This window comes from Delphinapterus leucas, chromosome 4 (genome assembly GCF_059928025.1).
Source record: "Delphinapterus leucas isolate spDelLeu-1000000601 "Yukka" chromosome 4, BTC_Dleu_Yukka2, whole genome shotgun sequence".
Classification (NCBI taxonomy): Eukaryota; Metazoa; Chordata; class Mammalia; order Artiodactyla; family Monodontidae; genus Delphinapterus; species Delphinapterus leucas.
In genome coordinates, this window is record NC_143132.1 from 131,002,066 (window position 1) to 131,027,216 (window position 25,151).

General features: G+C 48.5%; 1 protein-coding gene across 1 annotated transcript; it reads left to right on the top strand.

The window, feature by feature from the left end:
* Positions 1-693: 693 nt before the first annotated feature.
* On the top strand, positions 694-25,002 carry NME9 (NME/NM23 family member 9). The gene is made up of 11 exons (XM_089911107.1): positions 694-727; positions 6,980-7,037; positions 11,842-11,945; positions 13,309-13,380; positions 15,357-15,473; positions 16,829-16,904; positions 19,720-19,802; positions 20,115-20,207; positions 21,136-21,290; positions 22,717-22,853; positions 24,743-25,002. Exons 1-11 carry the CDS (start codon positions 698-700, stop codon positions 24,835-24,837), a joined length of 1,020 nt encoding a protein of 339 aa, XP_089767233.1. The 5' UTR covers positions 694-697; the 3' UTR covers positions 24,838-25,002.
* Positions 25,003-25,151: the final 149 nt, after the last annotated feature.

Here is a 25,151-nt window from a genome sequence, read left to right on the forward strand (position 1 = left end):
AGGGATGCAGGGATTCGAGGATGCAACTCTACAGTACATGGATGCACCGGGTCTTTGCTTGGTGGGTTCATACGTCCCAGACAGGGACAAACTCTTTAGCCAATGAAAGTGTTCCTACAGTCCAATTCTGACAGCAAGGGGCGGGACACCCTCCTGCCTTTCCGCTGGGCTCAGAGTAGGCGTGGCTTATGTGTACTCCTGTTTATTTCTTGGCCGCCTTAGGCCTGCGCTGTGTTGCCATGACGACCGTGGCTGTGTCGCTGCAAATTTTGTTGGAAACTCTCGCTGCAGGTCGAAGACGGTGTATCTGTTTGCAGTGACTCAGTTTCCCAGGAATAAATTGGAACAGCAGGGTTCTGTAGACTTTTTCCATCCGAATTCCTCGGCAGGCGCTCGGATACCTGACGGGCTGCGTGGCCCGGGAGCCCGTACTCTGGCCTCTGCGCGTACCCCTTGGCCAGCTCCGGGGCGGGAAAGGGGCTCCGCAAATCCGCAGAAAATCTTCCGGCGAGCCATGAGCCCGCGGGCCGCAAGCTCTGCTTCTCCCGTGGGGTGTTCATTTTGCATCATTGCGTTTATTTGCTGCCACTCTAACTTAAAGGGGCGGGGGGGGGGGCTTTGTCTGAGGGAGGGTCTCGGCTTGCTGATCAGCGCAGCGTTTTGTCAGTAACAGAGCTTCTGTCTTCTTTGCAGTGCCATGGGGAGCAAGAAGGAAATGGCCCTGCAGGTAAGCCTCAAAGAGGAGCTTCCTTCCAGCACTTGACTGGGGTTGGGGGGCGAGGAGGATGGTGTGGAGCGGGAAGTGGAGTATAAAAACGATATTGTGGGCTTCCCTGGTGGCCTAGTGGTTGAGAGTCCACCTGCCGATGCAGGGGACACGGGTTCGTGCCCCGGTCTGGGAAGATCCCGCATGCCCCGGAGCGGCTGGGCCCGTGAGCCATGGCCGCTGAGCCTGCGCGTCTGGAGTCTGTGCTCCGCAACGGGAGAGGCCACAACAGTGAGAGGCCCGCGTACCACAAAAAAAAAAAAAAGATATTGTTTGCCAGTAGTATGTGACAGACAGCGTTCTCAAACTTGAATATTGTACCTTCCATCTTAAAGGGAAAAAGAAAACCTTATCTTGGATCTCTAGTGATGACAAATTTTTTGTGCGCTTAAATATAAACACACATAAACTTGGGTGGAAGCTGTTTATGTTTATAGTGCTTATGCAACCATAAAACTCAAACGTGAATTAACGTAAAACTAAAAAAACAAGAAAATATGAATCAGTATAATTCGACGTTGACATCTTTTTTTGTTGAAGTATAATTGTGGCTTGCTGAGAGAATATGGTATCGGTTCTTTTAAGTTTGGACATGTGTCTGTAACTATGCCCTCTCTGCAGACCCAGTTCTCACACCACTACTCTGTAAAATCATTCGCTTATTCAAAAAATATGTTTTGATATTCTGTGCGCTACACTTTCATTATAGAGTGCCTTACTTCGTTTGTGCCTGTGATAAGTGACTCCATAAGCCAGGGTCTGTTCTTTTATTCCCTGGTCCTGGACAGTAAGTGGTGGTTGATTCTAAAGTGATGCAGGCATGGGTCCTGGCAGTGGAAGGGAGGGCTTTATAAGATAAGATCATGTGGATGATGTATAATATGGATACCTTTGAAAGCACACTTTAAAATGTCTCATAGTCAGTTCAGTCCATCAGGGTACGTGCTCAGGCTCTAGGCACTTCTTGGAGAGAAGAGCGGCAGTGGTCTTGAGTCATCTGATTTCTCCTTTATTGTTCTCTGTGGCACCACCACTTTACATGTGAATTTCAAAAGCCTAGTGATTTTTAAAAGGGAGAAAGCAATGTCAGGCTGAGGACAGTGTGCAGGGGGCGGGGTGGGGGGGGGAAGGGAAGATCTTCGGACTGGAAGTCGAAGACTTGATGTAGTTCTTACCTCTTCTCTTAGCCAGCTCTGGGACTTTGGATAAATCACATAACCTCTCTGGGCTATAGCTTGCTCATCTGTGGAATGAGGATGTTGGGTGAATTATACCTAAGGGCCTTCCAGCATTGATATTCTAGTACTCTAGAGTTATAAAACTTTTCCTCTGTCTGTATTCTGTCTGTGAATCAATTCTAAGCACCTGGTCCTACCACTTATTGCTGTGAATGATTTCCTCAACCTCTCTGAGCCTCCATGCTCTTTATGTAAACAGGACGGATAATACATAACCAGCAGAGTTATTATGATGAGACTCCTTTAGACATTTCCAGGCTGGTCTGAATGCTGTCTGTCGTGGCTCTAAGATTTTTGCCCCATACGACTGTCTTTTCTTGTGTCTATACCTTATATCCCCTTTGAGAGTAATAGCATTTTTCACCAATTCTTTTTCCACGCGTATTCCCCAGAGCTCTGAGTTCACTGCGGTCCTCAAAGGAAGTGCTCCCATTTGCTGAGGTCGGGGTGGCTATGCACTGAGGCATCTGTGTAAGCGTTGCCTGTCTACCAGGTCAACTCCTTGAAAGCAGTGCTCTAGGGTCTGCCAACCCAGGAACCCTGTTCTCTCTCTGGGTAAGACTATTTAGGGCTCCTTCTGTGACTAAGACAGGAATTGCAGGATATCAAGAGACAGTGTGGTCAAAAGGTGGGTGCCACACATTCGCCATTCATTCTCTACCTCGTGTAGGACTTCTTGAGGTCCAGGTATTTCCCATACCTCTCTGTTCCTGTGCTGCTCCTAGGAGTGAGGTTCTTCAGCTGTCCAGAGTCCTGGCCCTGGTGTGGCTCAGTCCATGATGGGGGTGCACCACAGAGAGTTGCCACTGACCGACAGCTGAGCCTCTGAGAGTGACTGTTATGAGAGAGAGGGCGAGGACTCCTGAGTTCTATCATTTTCCTTAGGACTATAGTTGTGGGCTCAGGGTGACGCCAGTCCAACTCTCTTACGGCATGTAAGGCATCATGAAGACTTTCCTGTTTTTTCTTTCTTTTTTTTTTCATAGAAACAAAAAATGTATGGAAGCATGAATTATTTAGAAAGATGGATCTTTAATAGAGGATTTGCAGATGTTACATGTTTCCGGCCCTTTTAAAGAGACAAACACCTTAGCATACCTGTGTTAACAATGAGCGGTAATTGTCATGGTCTTTTAATTTATATTTTTTCAAAGCAGCTCTCCACAAAACCTTATTAATTACAAAGGGAAAGAGAATAATTTCACAGTGCAGAAGTCTGACAGACCACCTTAATCAAGTGATCAAAGTGAACATCATCAGTATGGGGGCAGGTCAACAGTGTGTGTCACCTGAGAGGATGCAATGAGAGAACATTCTTCTGATTCTGACACTCCAACCAATCCAACTAGTTCCAGCTAATCCAACCAGTTCTGACCAATTCCAACCAGCTCTAACCAATCCAACTAATTCCAGCCAATCCAACCAGTTCCAACTAATCCAACCAGTTCCAACCAATCCAACTAATTCCAAGCAATCCAACTGATCCAACCAGTTCCAACTGATCCAACTAATTCCGATCCAACCAATTCCAACTAATCCAGCCAGTTCCAACTAATCCATCTAATTCCAACCAATCCAACCAGTTCCAACCAAGCCAACGAGTTCCGACCAATCCCAACCAGTTCTAACCAATCCAACTAATTCCAGACAATCCAACCAGGTCCAACTAATCCAACCAGCTCTAACCAATCCAACTAATTCCAACCAATGCAACTAGTGTCAACTAATCCCAATCAGTTCCAACTAATCCAATCAGTTCTAAAATATTCAACCATTCCAACCAATCCAAAGACGCACAGCCTGCTTCTAATCAGGAGGAAACACCAAACACACCCAAACTGAGGGGCATTCTACAAAATAACCCTCCTGTAGTCTTCACAAGTATTAGGTCATGAAAATCAAAGAACAGCTGAAGAACTGTTACAGACTAAGACAGACTAAAGAGACTTGACAAATAAATCCAGCACATGATTCTGTTTAGATCCTTTGCTATTCAGGACATTATTGGGATGATTGGTAAAACTTAAATGGGGTCTGGGGATTAGACGGTAATAATATATCAGTGTTTATTTCTTGACTTTGATGATTGTACTGTGGTTATGTTGAATAATGTGTTCGGGGATAAAAGGAAATCAGGTTAGTAATTTACTTTCAAATAGTTCAAGAAAAGGTTATTTACACTGTACTTGCAAATTTTCTGTAAGTTTGAAATTATTTCCAAATAAAAACATTATACAAAAATGTACACTATTAATAATGTACTATTTATAATATGTATTTCTTTGATTCTCATTTCTGATATAAACCAAAATACTTTGTAGGTAGATAAGAGAAAAATGTGAAGAAATGGCAATAAACGCAGCTGTTAATTACTTAGGATGTAGATGTTGGGATATATTTAACAAAAGATGTGCAAAACATACACACCAAAAACTATGAAACGTTGCTGTGAAAAATTAAGGACTATTTAATAAGTGTTAAGAAACATTATGTTCATGTACTGGAAGACTCAGTCTTGTTAAGATTTCAGTTTTATCCCAAATCGATCCATAGATTCAATGCAATCCCAATTAAAATAATTGCAGAAATTGACAAGCTGGTTTTGAAATGTATCTGAAAATGTAAAGGATCTAGAATAGCCAAAACAATCTTGAAAAAGAAAAACACATATGGAAGCCTTACACGGCCTGATTCCAAGACTTATCATAAAGCTACAGTAATCAAAATAGTATAGTACTGGCATAAGAATAAATAGGTCAATAAAACAGAGTAGAGTCCAAAATAAACCCATACTTATGCAATCAATTGGTTTTCAACAAAGGAAGTTAATAGGGAAATAAATTTTTTTCAGCAACTTTTGCAGAAACAACTATACCTACACATGAAAAAAACATTAACCCCAATCCTTCCCTCACAACGTAGACAAAAATTAATTTCACATGGCTCACAGGCTTAAATGTGAAAGCCTAAATTATAAAGCTTCCAGAAGAAAATAGGAGAGCATCTTTATGACTTTGAGGAAAGGTTTCCTAAGAAGGACATAGTAGCCTTAACCATAAAACTAAAATTTGATCCATTTGACTTCATCAATATTAAAAACTTCTGCTCAACAAAAACTGTTCAGGAAATTAATAGGCCAACCTCAAACTTGGAGAGAAATTTTTTATAATGCATATTTCTGACAAGAACTTGTCCCCCACCAAAAGTATATATAATCTAATAATATACTTTAAATTGGTCAACAATCCAATTTAAGAAAATGGACAGATCAATGGACACTTCTCAAAGAAGATATACAAATGACTGATAAGCCCATGAAAGAGTGCTCAATACCATTAGTCATCAGGGAAAAGAAATGAAAGCCACATTGAGATACCACTACATCACCATTAGCGTGGCTAAATTTTGGTGAGAATGTGGAGCAGCCAGAGCTCTTATACTTTGCTGATAGAAGTTTAAAATGGTTCAAGCATTTTAGGAAAAACACTGGCAGTTTCCTATTAAACTGAATATCTACTTACCCTATGTCCCAGCAATTTAATTCCTAGGTATTTACCTACCAAAGACAAATGAGAACAGAAACACAAAAAGATTTAACAAGAATGTTCCTAAGTCTTTATTCATGAGAGCCCCAAACTCTCTATCAAGCAGTTTGTGATGTTGTCATACAATGGAACATGCTCAGGAATAAAAATGAACAAACCACTGACACACAACTACACAGGTGAACCCCCAAATATGCTGAGCCAAAGAGGCCAGTGCAAAATGAGACATGCTGTACTATCTCACTTATATGAAGTTCTACAATAGGCAAAATGACCTTTTTGCTGTACGTGGGCCTCTCACGGCTGTGGCCTCTCCCATTGCGGAGCACAGGCTCCGGATGCGCAGGCTCAGCGGCCATGGCTCACGGGCCCAGCCGCTCCGCGACATGTGGGATCTTCCCGGACTGGGGCACGAACCCGTGTCCCCTGCATCAGCAGGCGGACTCTCAACCACTGCGCCACCAGGGAAGCCCAGAATGAACTTATTATGACGGAAAGCAGATGAGTGTTTCCCTGGGATGAGGACTGTGGAGTGACTGGGAGGAGAAAGGAGGGAACTTTCTGGGAGATGGAATGTCCTGTATTGTGATAGGATTGTGGTTACCTGGATGTGTGCATTTGTCAAAACTCATTGATTCGTAGCAATTTAGTTCTGTGTATCTCATTATACATAATTTATAGCTCGATAAAACGTATAAAAAGACAAAAAAAAAAAGAGTATCTCTCTGTACATAGATACAGATAAATGTCAGAATTTAATGTTGGGCTTCGCCGGTGGCGCAGTGGTTGGGAACCTGCCTGCCGACGCTGGGGACACGGGTTCGGGCCCTGGTCCAGGGAGATCCCACGTGCCATGGAGCGGCTGTGCCCGTGTACCACAACTGCTGAGCCTGCGCTCTAGAGCCCGCGAGCCACGGCTACTGAGGCCCGCGCGCTTGGAGCCCGTGCTCCGCGGCGGGAGAGGCCACTGCAGTGAGAAGCCCACGCGCCGTGGCTGGAGGGGGCCCGTGCGCAGCGGCGAGGACCCAATGCAGCCAAAAATAAAAATAAATTAATTAAAAAAAATTTAATGTTGAGTAAAAACACAAATTGAAAAAGGATATCTTCAGTATGGTACCATTTATGCATATTTAGGGACACGAAACAATTTTATATAGTGTTTTTGGACAAGTAACAAGTTAAAAAAATTTTTAAATGAGATTTTCCTAGGATAGTGGTTATTCTTGGGGGTGGAGGCAGGAGGAGAGAAAAAAGAGAAGAGAGGATTGGGGAAAGATGACAACTTGAGCTGTATTTGTAAAGTATTTCATTGAGAGAGAGAACAAGAGCGAGAGAGAACAATAGGTAGATACCTGGAGCAAATGAATACAGAAAATTGTCTCCCCATCAGCACCCTCAGTAATACAGCATTTGTTTCTCTTTGATGCTAGGTCAACATCAGTACCCAGGAACTTTGGGAGGAAATGCTCAGTTCCAAAGGACTAACTGGTAATTTAAGATAATTTTTTAGACCCATCCTTTTCAAAATTGCCAAATGACATATTGAACCATGAAGAGAAAACTGCAAAGAGCATCATTTTCCCAAAACCTCGAGTTTCATAAATAAAGAACCAGGTAATTTCTTTGTGTTTAAATACATATCTGACTTGAACATCTGTGAGTTCAGTTCAGGAAACTAGTCAGTACTGCCGGATAGCAGGGTTCCCTTCTTTTAGATTATGGTTAGCCATACTCAGGGCTTGTTTGGTGTTAAGCAACGGAAACCTCTTCTAATTACCTGAGGCACAAAAGGGGAAGGTACTGAAAGGAATACGGGATCTCTCAGAACTCAAGTGCTGGAAGGAGAGACAGGCAACCCAAGCAAGTGGAACCAGGGGCTGCACAGTCATTAGGAAACAGCAAAGCCACTGTCACTGGGCCTCCTTGTCACTGTCATCCTTGTATCAATTATCTATTGCTGAGCAACAATTTACCCCCAAACGTAGTGCCTTATAACACGAAACATGTATTATCCCACGGTTTCTGTGGATCCAGAATCCAGGGGTTGCTTAGCTGGGTGCCTTTGACTTGGAGTCTCTCACAAGGCTGCAGCTAAAGAGTCACACAGAGAATGTCAAGGCTCAACTGAGTCAGATTTACTTCCATGCTCAGTCATTTGGCTTTGGCAGATCTTAGAAGGTCACTTCCAAGCCCATTCCTGTGGCCATTGGCAGGACCTAGGTCCTTGCTAGCTGTTTACCAGAGACATCAGTTTCTTGTCAGCAATTTCTCCACAAGGCTGCTCACAACATGGTAGCTTCTTTCTCCCCCCAAAGCAGGGCTCAGGGAGGGAGGAAAAGAGAGAGAGATACGAAAGTCCCAGCCTTTTTGTAACCTAATCTCAAAAGTAACACCCCTGGTGGCACAGTGGTTGAGAGACCGCCTGCCGATGCAGGGGACACGGGTTCGTGCCCCGGTCCGGGAAGATCCCACATGCCGCGGAGCGGCTGGGCCCGTGAGCCATGGCCGCTGAGCCTGCGCATCCGGAGCCTGTGCTCCGCAATGGGAGAGGCCGCAACAGTGAGAGGCCCGCGTACTGCCAAAAAAAAAAAAAAAAAAAAGTAACATCCCATTGTTTTTGCCCTGTTCTGTTCGCCCTGGGTGGAGGCAGAGGATCACACAAAGGCTTGAATTCCAGGAGGCAGGGCTCACTGGCGGCATCTTAGAGGCTGCCCAGCACAGCTGCTCCCCAGCTCTTCCTTTCTCTGCTTCTTTTCCTCTAGAGATCTCTGGGCTCCATTTCTGTGTCTGCTCAGTTCTCTCTATAAATAAATACGCTCGGTCAGCTGGTATCTGCTCTCATCTCTCTCCATCGCCGCCCCTGCACCCATGACTTCAGCACTCAAGCCCCCCTCCCCCATCCCTCCAGCCCCTTCACCCACTGTCCCCTGAGGTTTGTCCTCGGCTCCAACCTGTTTCCCGAACTTGCCACAAGTTTCCCCATTTCTTCACTTGTATCCATGTTGTTCCTACTACCTGAAATATCATGACCCCTCTACAACCTGTAGAAACCTTTCTCATCCCCAGGCAGTTCTAAAGCAGCCTCCTTGCATGAAATCTTTCCTGAACCTCTGTGCGGTCACTTCCGCCTGGTGTCTCTGTCTCAACCCCCAGCACACACCCAACCTGGTGTGGCCCCTGTGAAGGTAGGCATTCCATGCCTTCCCCCAGACTCTAGCACAGGGCCATTGTCTTTTTCATTTCCATCAGGAGCAGACGTGTCCAGGCCCGGGCCGAGTGGGTTCTTAATAAATGCGTTTCCATTGATCCAGGATGTGGGTGTGAGTCTGGCCACACTCTACTACTTGAGGGATTACAAGGCTTTGTTGATGGTGCCAGGTCTTAACTATGTTGTCCATGTGCCTTGTGTGCAACTGGAACATGGCTCCAGGGCAAAACCACCATGACTTCTATTTCTTTAACAACAGTAAGAAAGCCACCAGCTCCTCATTTTTGGAGGACGTGCCACGTTCCATGCACCCTAATCTATTGAGCGTGGACTTTGTCGAGTCCTGCTCGAAGCACGACACGAGGGAACTGTGTGGACCTAAGGCAGCGGAGGCTCGTCTGCCCCACTTCATCAAGCAGTCGCCAGGAACTCAGGCTCCTCCCTCTTTCTAGAACCAGCAGAGATTTGCTTCCAAGGTCAGCCACCATCTTGGAACTCTGGTCTTCTGCTGGCTCACTTCCATCTGCCTTCAAACATGCGAAAGTCTATTGAGATTTACACACACACCCCGCTTTTCATTTTCTCTGCCATTCCTTTCCTTGCTTCTCTTTCTGCTTCCTGCCTTTCAGAGTCAATCTCTTCATAACTTCCTCTCCCGTCCGCAGCCACCTCTCTCCCACAATCGTGGGAAGTGTGCCTTTGTCACCACCACTCCTCGTAGAGCCAGGGAGTGCAAGAGGAGATGGGAAGCTGGTACAAATGACTAGGCTGACCTAGCAATGCAAACCCTGCATAGAGATTGGCAGCTAATTGGGTCCCAATTTTTTCCTGCTGGGGCTTGAACCTGTTCTCCTTGGTGGGCCTGGATACAGAATCCTAATTCTTCAAGGATTTTTTCCTGGAGTCACCCAAATGCCTTTCTCTCCCATTCCTGTGGTCTATTGAAATCTCCAAATCCCTCAACTGTGAAGCTGTTGTCCTCAAAGGAGCCTCAAAGAAGCTTTATCCTCCGCCTGGATGTTGAGGAGGACCAGATCCTTCTCTCTGGCCTCTGCTGTTGTCTGGCTGACTTTGGGGCTATTTGCCCTAGACTCTCTGGTCGGTACTGGAAATGCAATGTGTCTGGAATCTAGTTCACTCTCCTCCCTCCCCAGATGCTCTCTCCCTGCCTCCACCCAGTGCTTTCTCTCTGCCGGGCTCAAAGGTGGTCCTTCTCACACCCACAGGACTGCCACCCCCAGTCTTTCCACTACATTTTTAAAGTCTCAGGGATTCCTTCGTTTCTCCCCTCCCTCAACACAGCCACCCCTGTGTCTGGCTTCCTCGTCCCTCTTAAAGCCAGCCTGGCTCTCACTTTCTCTGCAAAACTATGTTGCTTGGCTGAACTAACCCATACTGTTGAATTCATGCATCTTCTTTCCTGGAGTCATTGAAAAAGCCCGGGCTGTGGCATCAGACAAACCTGGGTCCAAAACTCGGGTCTACTGCTTGAGAATTTTTATTTATTTATTTTTTTACCTTGGGTTGGTTATTTCATTCCTCATTTCTATGGTAGGATAATGATACTATCTTGCTGGATTTTTTGAGAGAAAAGCAAAGTGCAGATGCTCTCTCATAGCTCAGTAAATATTAACTCTCTCTCCTTTCTAAAACTTACTGTGAACCCTCGTTGCCTAGTAAATCAGGATGGAACTCCTCAAACCCACATTCCCCACTCCTCCAGTGATCTCTGCCACCACTGATCAACCCAACCGCAGCGGCCCCTGGACTCCCCCACCATGCTTCCCACCATGGCCTCCCTCTCTGCCCGTCCAAGCCTGGCATTTCCACAATGCCCAATGCAAGTCGCCTCTCCACTGCGAAGCCTCCTCCCCTGAGTCCTACAGTACAGCGTTAAGACAGTGCTGCCAGAGTCTATGCTAATTTTAATAATGATAATTTAGGGAATTCCCTGGTGGTACAGTGGTTAGGACTCTGATCTTTCACTGCTGAGGACCTGGGTTCAATTTCTGATTGGGGAACTAAGATCCCGCAAGCTGTGTGACATGGCCAAAAAAAAAAAAAAAAAAAAAAAAGGTAATTTATATCATGGTTTATTAACAGTTCTCATGTGATGTGAAAATTTTGAAATGTGAATCTTCAGAGAGTAAAATCGCAAATTGCATGCTATTAAAACTGGCAGGGCTGGTAGTTTATAAGCAGTGTCCACACTCTGACCCCATGAGGATGCACTCTAACTGCAGAACAGGAACACCCCCTGTGTGGATCAGACATGAGCTCTGAGTGCTGAGGTCTTTAGGAAGACATCCTTCCTTAAAATGTGACCACCGGTCCATCACCATCTAGCACTTACTTGCTGCGTCTGACTGGGCTGGGCAGGTCTGGTGCATATCCGGTGCACATGAGTTGGCTTCGCTGCTTAGCCTCTTACAGGCCTCGGGGTCTAGTGCAATCAGACAGGAGGGTCCTTCACACCCAGTCCCACCACACTCCAGAGACTGGGACCAAAGCAGAAAAATGCACCCCAGTTTCCACCTAGGTCTCTCTCAGGTTCACTTTCCAGGAGAATAATGTTGATTTGATAAAGTGAAGTTTTAAAGATAAAACTCTCCTTTAACCAAAGCAAGTGGCTTCCAATGCATCAGGAGGAAAGGTTAATGCTATGTTTATTACCAAAGTAGCTAAGAGTTGGTTGCATCCTGATAGGTCACCTACAGTGACCTCTTCCTTTTAGAAGAGATAGTTTCAGTCTATTTCAAATATGTACTGAGGGCTTCTCTGTGCTAGGCCTGACCCTGAATGTAGCTGAAAGTCCCTTAAGGCAAAGGATCCATGTTAAGTAAGTGATTTTCCACCACACTCACTTCATTGTGTTTAGAATTCGGAACACTGAGTTCATGAAGGAAAGCTGTGTTGCCACACTCGCTCATACTCTGCTGGGATAATAAATCCCTTTAACCACGAAATAAATATCCCTGCAAATAGATGTCCATCGGAGGGGGTTGGAATGTGCAGGTATCAATTTTGCCTGACGTGCGGGGCGCTGGTACCTGCTGAGCGCTCCTGCTTCTTGGTTCCACGCAGTTGTCGACGTCTACCAAGGCTGGTGCGGCCCCTGCAAGCCCGTGGTGAGCCTCTTCCAGAAGATGAGGATCGAGGTCGGCCTGGACCTTCTGCATTTTGCATTAGTAAGGTCCTCTCTCAGCACAATATCACACAACTTGTAAAAAACTTAAAAAATTTAAAACAGGAACAGGAAGTTTGAGGGGCCTTTTTCAGATAATTGACAAGGCATCCGTTGTGGATTGTTTTGCTGATACCAGTTTCTCTAGGGAGGAAGCCTCCCCCCGACCCTGCCTCTTGACAGTCCCTGTGGGCTCAGCTGCCCCTGATGCCAGAGCCAGGAAGGCGTGCGGCCACTTTAAGGCCAACACTCCCTCTTGGCTCGTGTCCACTGTGAACCCTGAAGTTTCACTTCCAGAGCACAGGGTTTAAGATTTCTATCCTTGCTCCTTAAAGGGGAACTTTACTCAGGTAAAGTTTACTCAGGTCAGTGTATGGAAATGGGAATCACTTCCAGAGAAGCATGCAAGAGACACTGGATGAGCTGCATGGGTTGAGGCTCAGAGACGGTGAACACAAGCGAGACTCTCCCTTACGTTAACTCTTGAGAAGCTGGGCTCCCAGGGCTTGCACTCCTCCCGTGGGAGTGGGTTGTGAGGCTTCTGTGGAGTGAGCGGAGGAGGGGTCTGGATGGGGAGCTTTATCAGACCCGGAGGTGAGCTGAGGACCTTCCTCTGTTGTTGCCACTCAGGGCAGATGTGGAATGTTAGTGGTGGAGCTCCCTTGATCCGGAGCAGGACAAACTGTCACATCCTCCTTATTTTATTCCTCAGAAAACTACACTGGCAACACTTTTTACCAGTATGTTGACCGTTGTTAAGATTCTGATGAAAGGCATTAGAAGAAGGAGCGTGAGAGAGAGCAAGCCAGGGCTCCAGCTGGGGAGGGCAGTCACTGTGTGATGTATGTGCGTGCACGTGTGTGGTGTGTGTGTATGTGGTGTGTGGGAGGATGTGATATGTGTGTGTGATGTGTGTATATTATGCGTAACGTATGCACGTGCATGTGTAGCAGGATGTATGTGCTGGTAGTATGTGTGTGTGGTATGTATATGTGTGTGTGGTACGTATATGTTATGTATATGTGTATGGTATGTATATGTGTGTGTGGTATGTATATGTGTGTGATATGTATATGTGTGTGATATGTATATGTTATGTATGTGTGCATGGTGTGTATATGTGTGTGGTATGTATATGTGTGTGTGGTATATATATGTGGTATGTATATGTGTGTGTGGTATGTATGCAGTGTGTGGTATGTGGGGGATGAGGAGTATGTGCGTTTGGTGTGTGTGTGTGTGTGTGTGGTGTGCATGCAATATGGACGTGTATGTGCTCTGTATGGGGGGTGTGGTGTGTGTGTCCCGCACGGTTCTCCTGCCATCCTGTCCCTGCACCCGCCCTGCTGACAGCCTGTTTCCTTTAGGCAGAGGCAGACTGTCTTGATGTCCTCGAAAAATACAGAGGGAGGTGCGAGCCGACCTTTCTGTTTTATGCAGTAAGTACATTTTCAGTCCAGAACTGTTCCACGGCTGCACATCACAAGGGTTCAGATGGACGCCTCTCACCAAGAGGCCACACTGCTCCCAGCGAGTGAATGCTGTTTCCTCCCTGACTCTATTATTTTGGCCGAGGACAGATGCCCTTAATCATGGCATTGCTCATGGGCGGAGCTCTGGGCAGTCATTCTGGGCTTGGGGCCTTCATGAGGGCAGTACCCGGGACAGAGCAGGACTCACTCAGAGGCCTGTGCTCTTTCTGGTTCGTGAACCTCTTATTTTATTTGTTTGTTTGTTTTTGGCTGCGTTGGGTCTTTGTTGCTGCGCACAGGCTTTCTCTAGTTGCGGCGAGCAGGGACTACTCTTCATTGTGCTGCGCGGGCTTCTCACTGCAGTGGCTTCTCTTGTTGTAGAGCACGGGCTCTAGGCACTCGGGCTTCAGTAGTTGTGGCACGTGGGCTCCGTAGTCGTGGCACGTGGGCTCAGTAGTTGTGGCGCACAGGCTTAGCTGCTCCGTGGCATGTGGGATCTTCCCGGGACTAGGGATCGAACCTGTGTCCCCTGCATTGGCAAGTGGATTCTTAACCATTGTGCCACCAGGGAAGTCCCTAGTGAACCTCTTGACTGAGGTCTCGCTCTCAGTGCAGAGTTTGGAGACCTCCGCAGAGGGGACTTTTCAGCAAACATGAACGCTCCCTCGTGGGGTAGACAAGCTTTGTATTCACCTTCGTTTCATTGTAAAATGTGAAGATATGTTGATACAAAGTCAGAAATGAGAGGGGTGATTGATGACGGCCAGTGGTTCAGCATTTGAAACGTCATCTGGCTGCCTTCGGCTGTGACATCCACAGGGGGCTCCAGGCCCCTGAAGGCCCCCCGCTGTCTCACACCTGGCTTCCTGGTTTTAGGTCACCTGCCAGGCCCTGAAGACAGTGGATTGATATTCTCCTCCTGACCCGGTCCAGCCCCTCATAGCACAGTCAGGGAAACTGGGATCTGCCAACCGGGGCCAGAGTTGTTTAGTTTGGAAAACTTTGGGCTCCTGCCCTTGGCACTGCAAGTATTACAAGTTGGAAGCTTATGGTGAAACATTATTTGAGCTTCGGCTTTCTCGAGGGAGACTGAGGTTTTACGAAGAAACCTGGTGGGGGAGGGAGCAGGGGTGGGAAGCACTGAGATGAAAGTGCCCTCCGCCAAACTGGCATCAGAGCTCAGTTGCAGAAATGGGATCCTTACTGCAGTGGTCTCCTTGCTCGAGCCCGGAGCGTGCGGGATTAAAGCATAAATCATAACTGGCCGTGTGGGAGTGTGCAGCAGCTCAGCACAGTCACACAGCGGCCGTCCTCTGAGGGCGGGATGGAAACAGAAGGAGGACCCCGTGCACGTGAACTTCCATGAGTGACGGGCAGGGAGACTTCTGAAAAAGCGAAGGCGGTGAACTCGGGTTCACCGGGAACACCACCTCCACTGTGAGGTCTTCCCTGACCACCCCAGATGGAGCTGGGGATCAATTCTTGCCCCAAATCCCAAGTACCCCATGAAAGCAATGTTCTTATTCTACTGCAACTGTTTCTCTGACACGACCACTCTCTCCCCACTTGACACCCCACTCACTGAGGGTGGCAGCTATGTCTTTTCACGTTTAGTGTTTCTGTTCTCTGTGTCTGTCTTGGTGTTGGCATAGTAAGTGCTCAGCTGATACTTGTTGGGTGAAGGAGTCAAGGAGAGGCCACACTTAGTCACTCACAACCCAGTGCGCCCTGGTCCTCCCCCACCTAACTCCCCGCTGTCCTGAAGGAAGTTTTGAAGGGAGGGGCCTGGGGTAGGGGGCAGAGAAGTGGATGGAGGCTGTGGGCCTGGGGTCCACAGACCTTGACCTTGGGCACGCTTGTAAACAAAGCCCTTGGAACCTCATGTCTCTTGAAGGAGGTTGCCCATCGTGTGGTCTGAGCAGGACATCTGTGCTGTATTCTAGGGAGGGGAGCTGGTGGCATTGGTTAGAGGAGCAAATGCCCCACTGCTGCAGAAAACCATCCGAGAGCAGCTGCAGGCTGAAAAGATTGTGCTGGCCGAAGGCAGAGAGCAGAGAGTGGTAAGCGGCCAGCCCACGAGTGTCTCCCAGGCCAGGCCAGCAGGTGCCTCCCCTGCCCCTCCAATGTCTTCACTGTCCTTGGAAAGCCGCATTACATGCCCATGCTGGCTGGGGGCCTCTGAGGGCTCAGGGGAGGGTGCAAGTCCCACTAGGAAATCATCTTTGAAGTCGTCCCCTTCATCCAGAACACTTTAACGTCTTTTATCCATTTCCCTTTCATCCCCACTGCATCTCTTAACAGGGTTTCTGGAACGCTGACAACGAATTCAGAAATGGACATGAAGTTCCGAATCCAGTAGTGGGTACAAGGAGTCAGCCTCAGGGGGAAATCTCTCCTGGTGACCTGCCCTCCCTTCTCATTCCTGAGTTTGACTTGTGATCCCAGAGGGTTCATTTCTTTAACTAGAAAGGGGTCATTACCTTAAGAAACAAGATCAGCACAGCTTGTGATTTTGGTAAATTACTTCCAGGACAACGTGGACTGCAAGTTTTTCACAAAAAATTGGCAGCCTTTGAAAACCGACACACCTTAGGTAGAAAGAAGTATCTCCTGGTGCCCCGAGCAGCTGCCAAAGGAGCCTTGACGTTTTTCCGCGTTCACTGTTCACGTTTTCACATTCAGTTCCAAAGAGCAAAGCCCTGTTTTCATAGAATGGATTGGAATCAAATCCCATTTGTTCCCCAGAAAAGTGGCAATTTTTCCCCAGGAAAGAAAATCACAGACGCTTGTACCTACTCCACAGATAAATGATCTCTCTCTCTGTACTACCTGCACTGTGTAGCCAGTTGCTTACTATTTACTTGCATTTCAATTCTTACTCTGTCTTCTTGACAACTCTCTATTTCATCTTTCTTTTTCCTTGGTTTCTACCTGATGCTCGTGGAAACAGGCAGACTCTAAACCTTAAGGTCAGCATGGATTTCCTGGTCCTCAATCGCTCTCCCTCCCCCACTCCCTACCACCCAACTACTCAAAAAGTTCCTGAAAAGTTTCCAAGGCTGATAATATATATATATATATTTTTTTGCGGTACGTGGGCCTCTCACTGTTTTGGCCTCTCCCGTTGCGGACCACAGGCTCCGGACACGCAGGCTCAGCGGCCATGGCTCACGGGCCCAGCCGCTCCGCGGCATGTGGGATCTTCCCGGACCGGGACACGAAGCCGTGTCCCCAGCATCGGCAGGCGGACTCCCAACCACTGCGCCAGCAGGGAAGCCCCAAGGCTGATAATCTTGACCCTCTTCTTCTGCTCTGCGTTTAGGACCTTTACCTATTTGGCTTCTGCTGGTTTTTGAAGGTCTTTGTGGAGTTTTAATTAGCTAACTACTTACTGTCCATGACCAATTTGTGCTAGATTGAAGATGAGGCTCTTTCTGATGAAGATGAATGCTTTTCCCACGAAAAGGAAGATGGTGACGATGAGGATGCGGGTGAGTACAGAACCAACAAGCATGGCAAGAAGGCAGAGCAGACTCGGATTTGATGTGGGTGTGTTTTGTTTTGTTTTAATTAATTTATTTTTGGCTGTGTTGGGTCTTTGTTGCTGGGCGCGGGCTTTCTCTAGTTGCGGCGAGCAGGGGCTACTCTCCGTTGTGGTGCGCGGGCTTCTCATTGCGGTGGCTTCTCTTGTTGTGGAGCACGGGCTCTAGGCACGCGGGCTTCAGTAGTTGTGGCACGTGGGCTCAGTAGTTGTGGCTCGCAGGCTCTAGAGCTCAGGCTCAGTAGTTGTGGTGCACAAGCTTAGTTGCTCCACGGCATGTGGGATCTTCCCTGACCAGGGCTCGAACCCGTGTCCCCTTCATTGGCAGGCGGATTCTTAACCACTGCGCCACCAAGGAAGCCCTGATGTGTGTTTTTTATTTTTTAATTTTTTTTGGCCTCGTTGCACGTCATGTGGGACCTCAGTTCCCCTGCCATGGATCGAACCTGCGCCCCCTCTGCTGGAAGCACGGAGTCTCAACCACTGGACCACCAGGGAAGTCCCTGATGTGTCTTTATAAAATATATGAGTAATCAGTTTATTGAGCGATCTGAACTCTGGGAAGATAACCCATAAAATATTTTGTCTCCAATCACCTGACTTCAAACATACTGTGTTGTGTCCCTCCTGCCCTTTAATGGCATCTTGGGTACATTTCCCAGCTTTCTGATCATGTTCAGTTATAACAGCTGTGAGTTTCATGGCAATTTCTGGGCATCAGGAAAGGTTCCCTTAGTAAGATGGAGGGAGTGACGCTAATAAGGTAAAGTAATGATGCTGGTGTTCCCTTAGTCCTTATTTGAACTAAAGAGTTTGAGCTTCTTTCGCCTTTTTTCTGAAGTGTCAGAAAGTCAGCTGTACTGAACCCCTTCCCTCCCCACAGCCCTGCACCCTCTTCCACTTATGCCCCAAGTATTAACTCATGGATTTTACACTCCTGAGCATTGCTGTTCTTCCTGAAACTTTAATATGAGAAGAACGCCTTGACCTGACAGTGGGAAGAGAAGCCAGAGGTTAGAGAGGCTGTTGTTGGCAAGGTGCCTCCTGACGGTCCCTGAGGCACCAGGGGAGACCAGGATGCAGCTCAAGAACCGAGCTGGAGAGAGAAGGACGTTCTGATTACTCCCTGAAATAGAAAAGCTGCTTATTCACGTGTGGATGACGAGGACTTTCTGATTTGGATCCTAACAAGGGAAGAGGCACAGTTTAGGAGAGCAAGAAACCAAGTGTGAAAAGGAAATCAGCGACTTGGCTTCTGCAGGAAACGTTTGTTGTCTCTTTCTGGGATGACCTCTTTTTTCCCTTCCCCATTATTTTCTCCCAAATCAGGTCTCTCCACCTAGAAAACTACCCAAAGCCTACCCTTGCCCTTCGCCTTCCTCTCCCCCGAGCCTAGCTTCCTGAACGTGGTCCACACTCCTTGGGCCACCCTCTCCTCCGCCCCTGCCCCCTTTCCGCTCCCCAAGGCTCCAGTGACCTTCTTGGTGCCAAATCCAGCGGGCGGTTTCCCGTCATAGCCTATGGCATCCTTCTGTGGGCTTGGCCGACGTCCCCAACGTCTTCCTACTCAAAGCCCTCTTCTCCTCTGGTGTCTGAGATGTCGAGACCTTTCTCGTTTTCCTTCTTGTTTTCTCTGGCCTCTCCGCCACCTCCCCTTCCTTGGCTTCTTTTCTTTTGCTCCCTTTTTAGGCTGGAGTTCTCAGGGCCCCAGCCCTGGTCTCTTCTCTTCTCACCCTATACCTCTAGGCGGTCTCATGAATCGGTCAATTTATAAGGGGATTTATTGTAAGAGTCCCTTAAAGTCCAAGTGTTCCCAGGATGTTAGAAATAGTGCTCACGGAATAATGAATCAATTGGCTTGCTTAAAATGATTCACACCTTTGCAGTCCACATTTTTTAGATTTTTCAAAGTAGGAGGCCCTCCTCAGGTGCAGATACTGTCATGTTACAACACAACTGATATAGAAGTTGAAAAGAGAAAATAGGCCGTGGGGGGATATAGAGTCTGTGGAGAGTGTAGGTAGCTCACCAAGGCCAAGTCCATACAAACGGGAGTCTGACAGGGATGGGTCTGTGCCCAGACACAGGGCTCCCCACGGCGTCTGCGGGCCTGAGCGGTGGATGGTGGCCACGGGGCACCTTCCTCAGCCCCACAGCTGCTTGGACCTATGGACACGGCCCACCAGTAGACTGGCCGGTGATCTATGACTGGTGCCTGGGCTCCAAGCAATGAGCTGGCCAATTCTCAGGAGAGTGTGACCAGAGACAGAGGATACTGAAGGCGCAGTTTGGTAGAATGTGCTGGCCCTGACCAGTCATGCCAACTCGGGGCCTGGGGCAGCCACTACTGACCACACGCCGGGAAAGGCAAAAAGGCACACGGAGAGGAGAACACGGTCGGCAGCAGTTAGAGGTCAAGAATCACGACAGGGTGACAGACAGGAAGGGACAAGAGCCGACTCTTTTGGTTGTTTCTGGTTTTTGTTCCTGAGTTGTCTTTGACCTCCTCCCCCATCTCCCATCCTCTCCTCCCTCCCCACGCCCTCCCTCCCAGGTTCATGTCCCTTGCATGTCTCTGTCCCTTGCAGCCAGGCTAAGGTTGGGGTCTGGAGCCAGACCCCTGCATCCACTAGAGTCTAGGTCTGCACAAGCACAGCCAAGAGGCCAGGGGAGGGAAGCCGGGGGCTGTGTGCGGGGCTGCACATCCCTGCGGAGGGGCTCCCGAGAGCCCAGCGTCTGACAGCACCATCGCCAGCTTGTTGCAGTGTCATCAGAGAAGGCCTGCACCTTGGCAGTCATTAAACCAGATGCGGTGGTCCATGGGAAGACGGATGAGATTATCACGAAGGTGAGAGAGACAACGCTTACCTTACAGACTATCCTCATGTCTCCTCTGGTGGAAAAACAGGGGTGGAGCATTGTGTAGCAGGGTCCTCGGGGGGAAAGAAGGCTTCTAAGGAGTTTTAATTAAAATTCCATTTAAGTAACTTACAATTTGTAAATCGAATTGGAGGATGAGGGTCTCCACTGCTTTTAATGTTGCCTTTTCCATCATCTTTTACTCTCAACACATTGAAATGTGAATTTGGGCTTGCTTTACCCTTTTAGAATATATATATATATATATATATATATATATATATATATATATCTCCTACAGATCCAGGAAGCTGGGTTTGACATTTTAACAAATGAAGAGAGAGACATGAGAGAAGCAGAAATGCGACTTTTCTACCAACACAGAGCTGGAGAGGTCAGCTTCTCTGCTTCCACTTATCCAAAACACTCTCATTTCTTTCTCTTTCTCCAACATTGTGTTTATAGATTGCTATTAGTTTGGGAGAAAATAGAGTATTATGAACAGCAAGAATATGAACAGCAAGTGAGCCATGAACTTGGTCTCCAAATCATAATTACGGGCTGCATCAGGGAGACATTCTTTGGTAGCAAGGATGAGAGTCTGACTCCAACTTAAGGGATGAAATAAGGAATTTATCGGAGGGACACTCCACGACTCCCAGAACTGAAGAGAGTTGAAGGAGTTGCATAAGAAGGTGTGGGGAGAAGAAGAACCAAGGCGGGGTAGGGCCCTTGGGAGCGAAACCTCACGGACAGTCACTTCGGGTTCTGCTGTTGGGGGACTCAGACCCAACCACTTTCCATCTGCTTCTGCTTGTGACTCACCCACTTGGGAGGGAGGGTATCGGTGAGCGAGCCTGGGCTCCACCTCTCAGGTGAGGGGGTGTGTATGTGCAGGGGTGGATAGGCATTGTGGTTGTCAGCTGGCCTAGGACCAAGTGAAATGGGGAAGAGTTTCTCCCCAAAGGAAGCCTGAGTACTGCTACTTGAAGAAGGGGGAAGGGTTGCACAGTCTCAACCGCATCCCCTGGTTATCCAGCACCCACATGATTTCCATATCTGTGGTCTTCTAAATGCTCCCACCTAACTTATTATCTCATGTTCAACCCCAAGGGAGTCAACTCAAAGCCTCATCTTCCCGCCTTTAACTTCTATCTTGGTGTGGTTAGGCCCCCCGCCTCCCCGGGGCCCTCCGCGGCATGCAGGCCGGTGGCAAGGCCGTTCACTGACGCTCTCCCATCCTGTGTGTGGGATGGGCCCGCCGGCCCTCTGCAGGCCCTGGGGCCCCTGCCCCGGCTCACTGTCTTCCCTCCTTGTGCCAGGAGGCATTTGAGAAGCTGGTACATCACATGTGCAGTGGACCAAGCCACCTCCTCAACCTCACCAGGACTGAGGGCACCGAGGATGTGGTCACCGCCTGGCAAACCCTCATGGGACCCTGTGACCCCGATGTGGCAAGGAGGGAGCAGCCTGACAGGTGATGTCACCAGCTGTGGTCCTCGCATCCATCTCAGAACCTGCATCCAAGGAAGCTGAGAGCCCTGCTCGAGGTTCAGCCCAGAACCATGGGTAACACAGAAGGCTCTCCGATGGCCATGAAGCTCCCTCTTTGTCATACATTAGGGGAGTCCCTGACCTCCCTGTTATGTATTTGAGGAGACCCTGACATCCTCTCCCTCTGATCCAGTCCCCAGCTCTTCACTGGGTGCCTCCTTGCTGCCTCTTTCCCTCTTCTGAAGGCTGCAGCTGGGTCCTCACTGTTCTCTCTGCAGCCAAAGGGTCCCGTCGTGTGGTCCCAGAGCCACCTGCAACTCTCACCCAGGAAATACAGATTCCAGGGCCCCACCCAGGTCTACCAAGTCAGAGACTCTGGGTGAGGCCTAGGAATGTGCAGTGTAGACTCACCTCCTCAACCCCCATCCCCTACTCCCTACCCAAGGTGTCCTGAGGCCCGCTAGAGTCTGAGCGCTCTGTTCTGCACACAGCACTAGGCTGCCTTGGTCTGCTCCCTGGCCCTGTGTGAATATTTAGCCTGGCACCACCAATGCCAAATCCACTGTGTCTTGCCTTTGAAGCTGAGAGAGGCCTCACCAACAGGAAAGAAATTAGCAAGAGACTAAGTAACTGCAGTTTTTACTGTGACATAACAGTTGTAGGGGGCCGGGAACATTCATATATGAGGCAGCCTGGGCTGATGAAAGACAGCCCAGGGTTCAGATCTTAAGTTTTCTGAGCCTCAGTTCTCTCATCTATAAAAGGGGGATATGAGCACCTGTCGGGGGAGGCTGTACAGTGTTGTGGTTCAGAGCACCGACCTTAGAATCTCTCTTCTTCCTCTTACTAACTGTGTGACCCTGGGTCATCCATGCTTTAATCCCTCTGCCTTAATTTCCTCATCTGGAAAATGGGAACTATAATAGGATAGGACCTGCCTCAGATGAAGAGAGACAGAAAGAGAAAGAGAGAGAGAGAAGTTAGAACATTGTTTGACATACGGGAAGTCCTAGCAATATTATCTTAGGGGACCTTGGGGGATTAACTATGCCAACCTGTACCAAGCCCTCGGCAGGGTGCTAGCCCAGCCCCCGTAGTAACAGCAATAAACTAGCAGCTCCTGGGCTCACACCATAACTCATGCATATTTAAACTGGGGATCATGACAGAGTCTCCCTCACACGGTTGCCGCACAAATGAAATGAGATCAGGTATGTTAAGCACTGGCAACGTGCCCAGAACACCGCGGCTACTATCATCCCTGCTGCTGTTCCTGGCGTTTCCAGCAGAGAAAGCCATGTCACAGAAATGCCAGCTGCTGATTGGTAGCTGGTGGCCATGTTGCCAGAGAGCAAAACATTTCTTTTCAAATGAGACAATCGTTTCTTGTACGTTTTGCATGCTCCCAGTCTCCGGGCTCAGTATGGCACAGAAATGCCCTTTAATGCAGTCCATGGAAGCCGGGACTCGGAAGATGCCCGCCGGGAACTGGCACTGCTCTTCCCCAGTTTTAAGTTTTCAGACCAGGTTCCGGAAGCCCCTCTGGGTAAGTCATCCAGGCAGATCTGGTCTGTATTAAATCTGCAGCGGGGAGGGGGGGCGGGTACTGACAGTAACTATGTGGTAACCAAGTCCTCCGTCTAATAAGGGCCTGCTGGGGAAACAGGGCCCATTACATAACTTTAGCGGCAGTTCTGCTCTATTGTGTTTTCAGAGTAACAGTTTTGCTTTTTCATTACATTTTTGGCTGCATTTTTACTTTGAAGTCAAACTCTCGTTACAAAGTTACTTTGCATTCTCCTGTGGAAACCACCCGGAAAATGTAACTTTCTGGAAGCCCACTTCCATGGCAGAGGCCAGATGTCATTCCCTCACTTTCTCTGTGCTCCACGTGCCCCATCAAGCCCTTGGTGGGGTCGCCGAGAAGCAGAGAGTTTCACAGAAGGGCCCTCTGCCCATCGCTGCGATGGCTCTCATACCCCTCAGAGCCCACATTTTGGGAAAAGCATGCTGGGTCATCCCCACCTCCACATCTGGGTGAGAAACCCACAGGGCTCGGAGTGCACGTGACTCACCCCACTCCACGAGTGGAAGAACCAGACACGGCCTGTGCTGCTCCTGTCACCGTGTTGCACGTCTCTGGGTTGAGCCTGAAGTGAGGTGGAAGGGGCCAGGGGGTGAACATCCTGGGAAAAGCAAAGGATGTGAGAAGGGGCATTCTTGGGAGAAGTCTGCCTGCAGATCTGAAATGGTAATAACCTCCGTGTGCCTAAATGTTTGGGTTTTAACCAGTCGGTTTACCTAAATGTTTGAAATGTTCGTCATGGTCTCTTCAAGATTTGAATCCAATCAAGCAAGAATAGGTGGTTTGAGGGCGAGGAAAGGAAGGGTGGGAGCTGACCCCTGCTGGCCCTCGTTTAATCCTGGTGCTGCCTGCTGCCAACTGAGGGACAAGCTGGGAGTGTGATGGAGTTTAGGGAGCTGAGAAATCCTGGGAAGTGTGGCTCTATGTGGACCAGAGACCCAAGTCTGAACATCTAAGTGTGGGCGGTGGTTCTCCAAAGCCATCCTCTGTGCGAAGAACTCTCACTCTGGTGTGTTACTGCGAGGACCAGCTTTCCTTTGGGGGCCTGCCCTCAGGGAGAGCCCACGACGTGTTTCCTTATGTGTCCAGGGTCATGTGACACCTTCATCCTTTTGGGGGGTGACTGGAAACAAGTAGGCATGACTCTGGGAAAGGAGGAGAGCAAACTGGCTGGGCACCACTCATGGGGGGCCATCGGGGAGAGTGTTGGGAGATCGTGAGCCTGACTTTTTGGCCTCAGGTGATGATGAACAAAGGGAACAATTCCAGAAGGGTCTGAGCCTAGACCGCACCTGGGAGTAAGTGCACCGCCTCGTTGGGGTGTGCTCTTCTGCCCCTTTGTCTGACATGTATGTTGTGTCTTCTCAGTTGTCAGGGGCAGAGTGTGCTTTCCACGTACCCAGCACTTCTTCTGGGCCCTGGAGACAGGATCCTGGGTTTGAATCCTGGCTCCACTATCTATTAGCGGAATAGCCTCGGGAAAGTTACTTCCCTTTTTGGACCTCCGTTTCCTCATTTGTGAAATGGAGCTAATGAGAGGCCCATTATAGCCCCATAATCCTCCTCCTCCTCAGAGGGCTCTTGTGAAGATGAAAGGAGACAAAGCACGGTGACGCTCTTAGCCTGGGGCCTGACACACATCAAGTGCTCAACCAATGTCACCTGCTCTCCTAATTTTTTCCGAGTCCCTAACACACATATTAGGACCTCTCTCTGCTGCTCCGTCCACCCTGACCCCTAACTTCACCGTCTGTGATGTACTTAGATTTCCCCTTTCCGCTGTTCCTTTGTGGACAGTTTGGGGACAGGGCTGCTGTAAGAAGTCCTACAGCATGCCTGTTGTCCCACAGGCCTCGAGGCCGAAGGAGAGGGCGCCGGTGAGGCGCTGTGCTCCCCCGAGGACGTGGACAAGGCGGCCTGCGACCAGGCTGAGGCCGTGAGGTGAAGCGCCAGTGCACCCATATCTGCTGCACGTAAGGAAACCTCCAGAACTGAAACTTCCTCTTTTGAGCACCAATACTTTTTTGGTTTAGTTATCGTTCATGAATAAAAATAACAGTATCCACTTTCCTGCCTTATTAAACAGTACGAATACGGAACATGTACTTTTTTTTGGCCATCTCTGGGATCTTAGAAAACAAATGGACATCAGTCCTTGAACTCTGCCGTGATACAGTGTCATCTCAGGGGATACTGAGTTACAGAAGACAGTGTTTCCCAGTAATAAATCTACGTTATGGATGAACTTAGAGCTTAACT

Bases quoted from the DNA above. Each gene is read 5' to 3' on its own strand.
- NME9 (XM_089911107.1), top strand. From the start codon at position 698: ATGGGGAGCAAGAAGGAAATGGCCCTGCAG. The intron at 728-6,979 runs GTAAGCCTCAAA...CTTTGATGCTAG, and splicing joins AGAAGGAAATGGCCCTGCAG to GTCAACATCAGTACCCAGGA. The intron at 20,208-21,135 runs GTCAGCTTCTCT...TCCTTGTGCCAG, and splicing joins ACCAACACAGAGCTGGAGAG to GAGGCATTTGAGAAGCTGGT.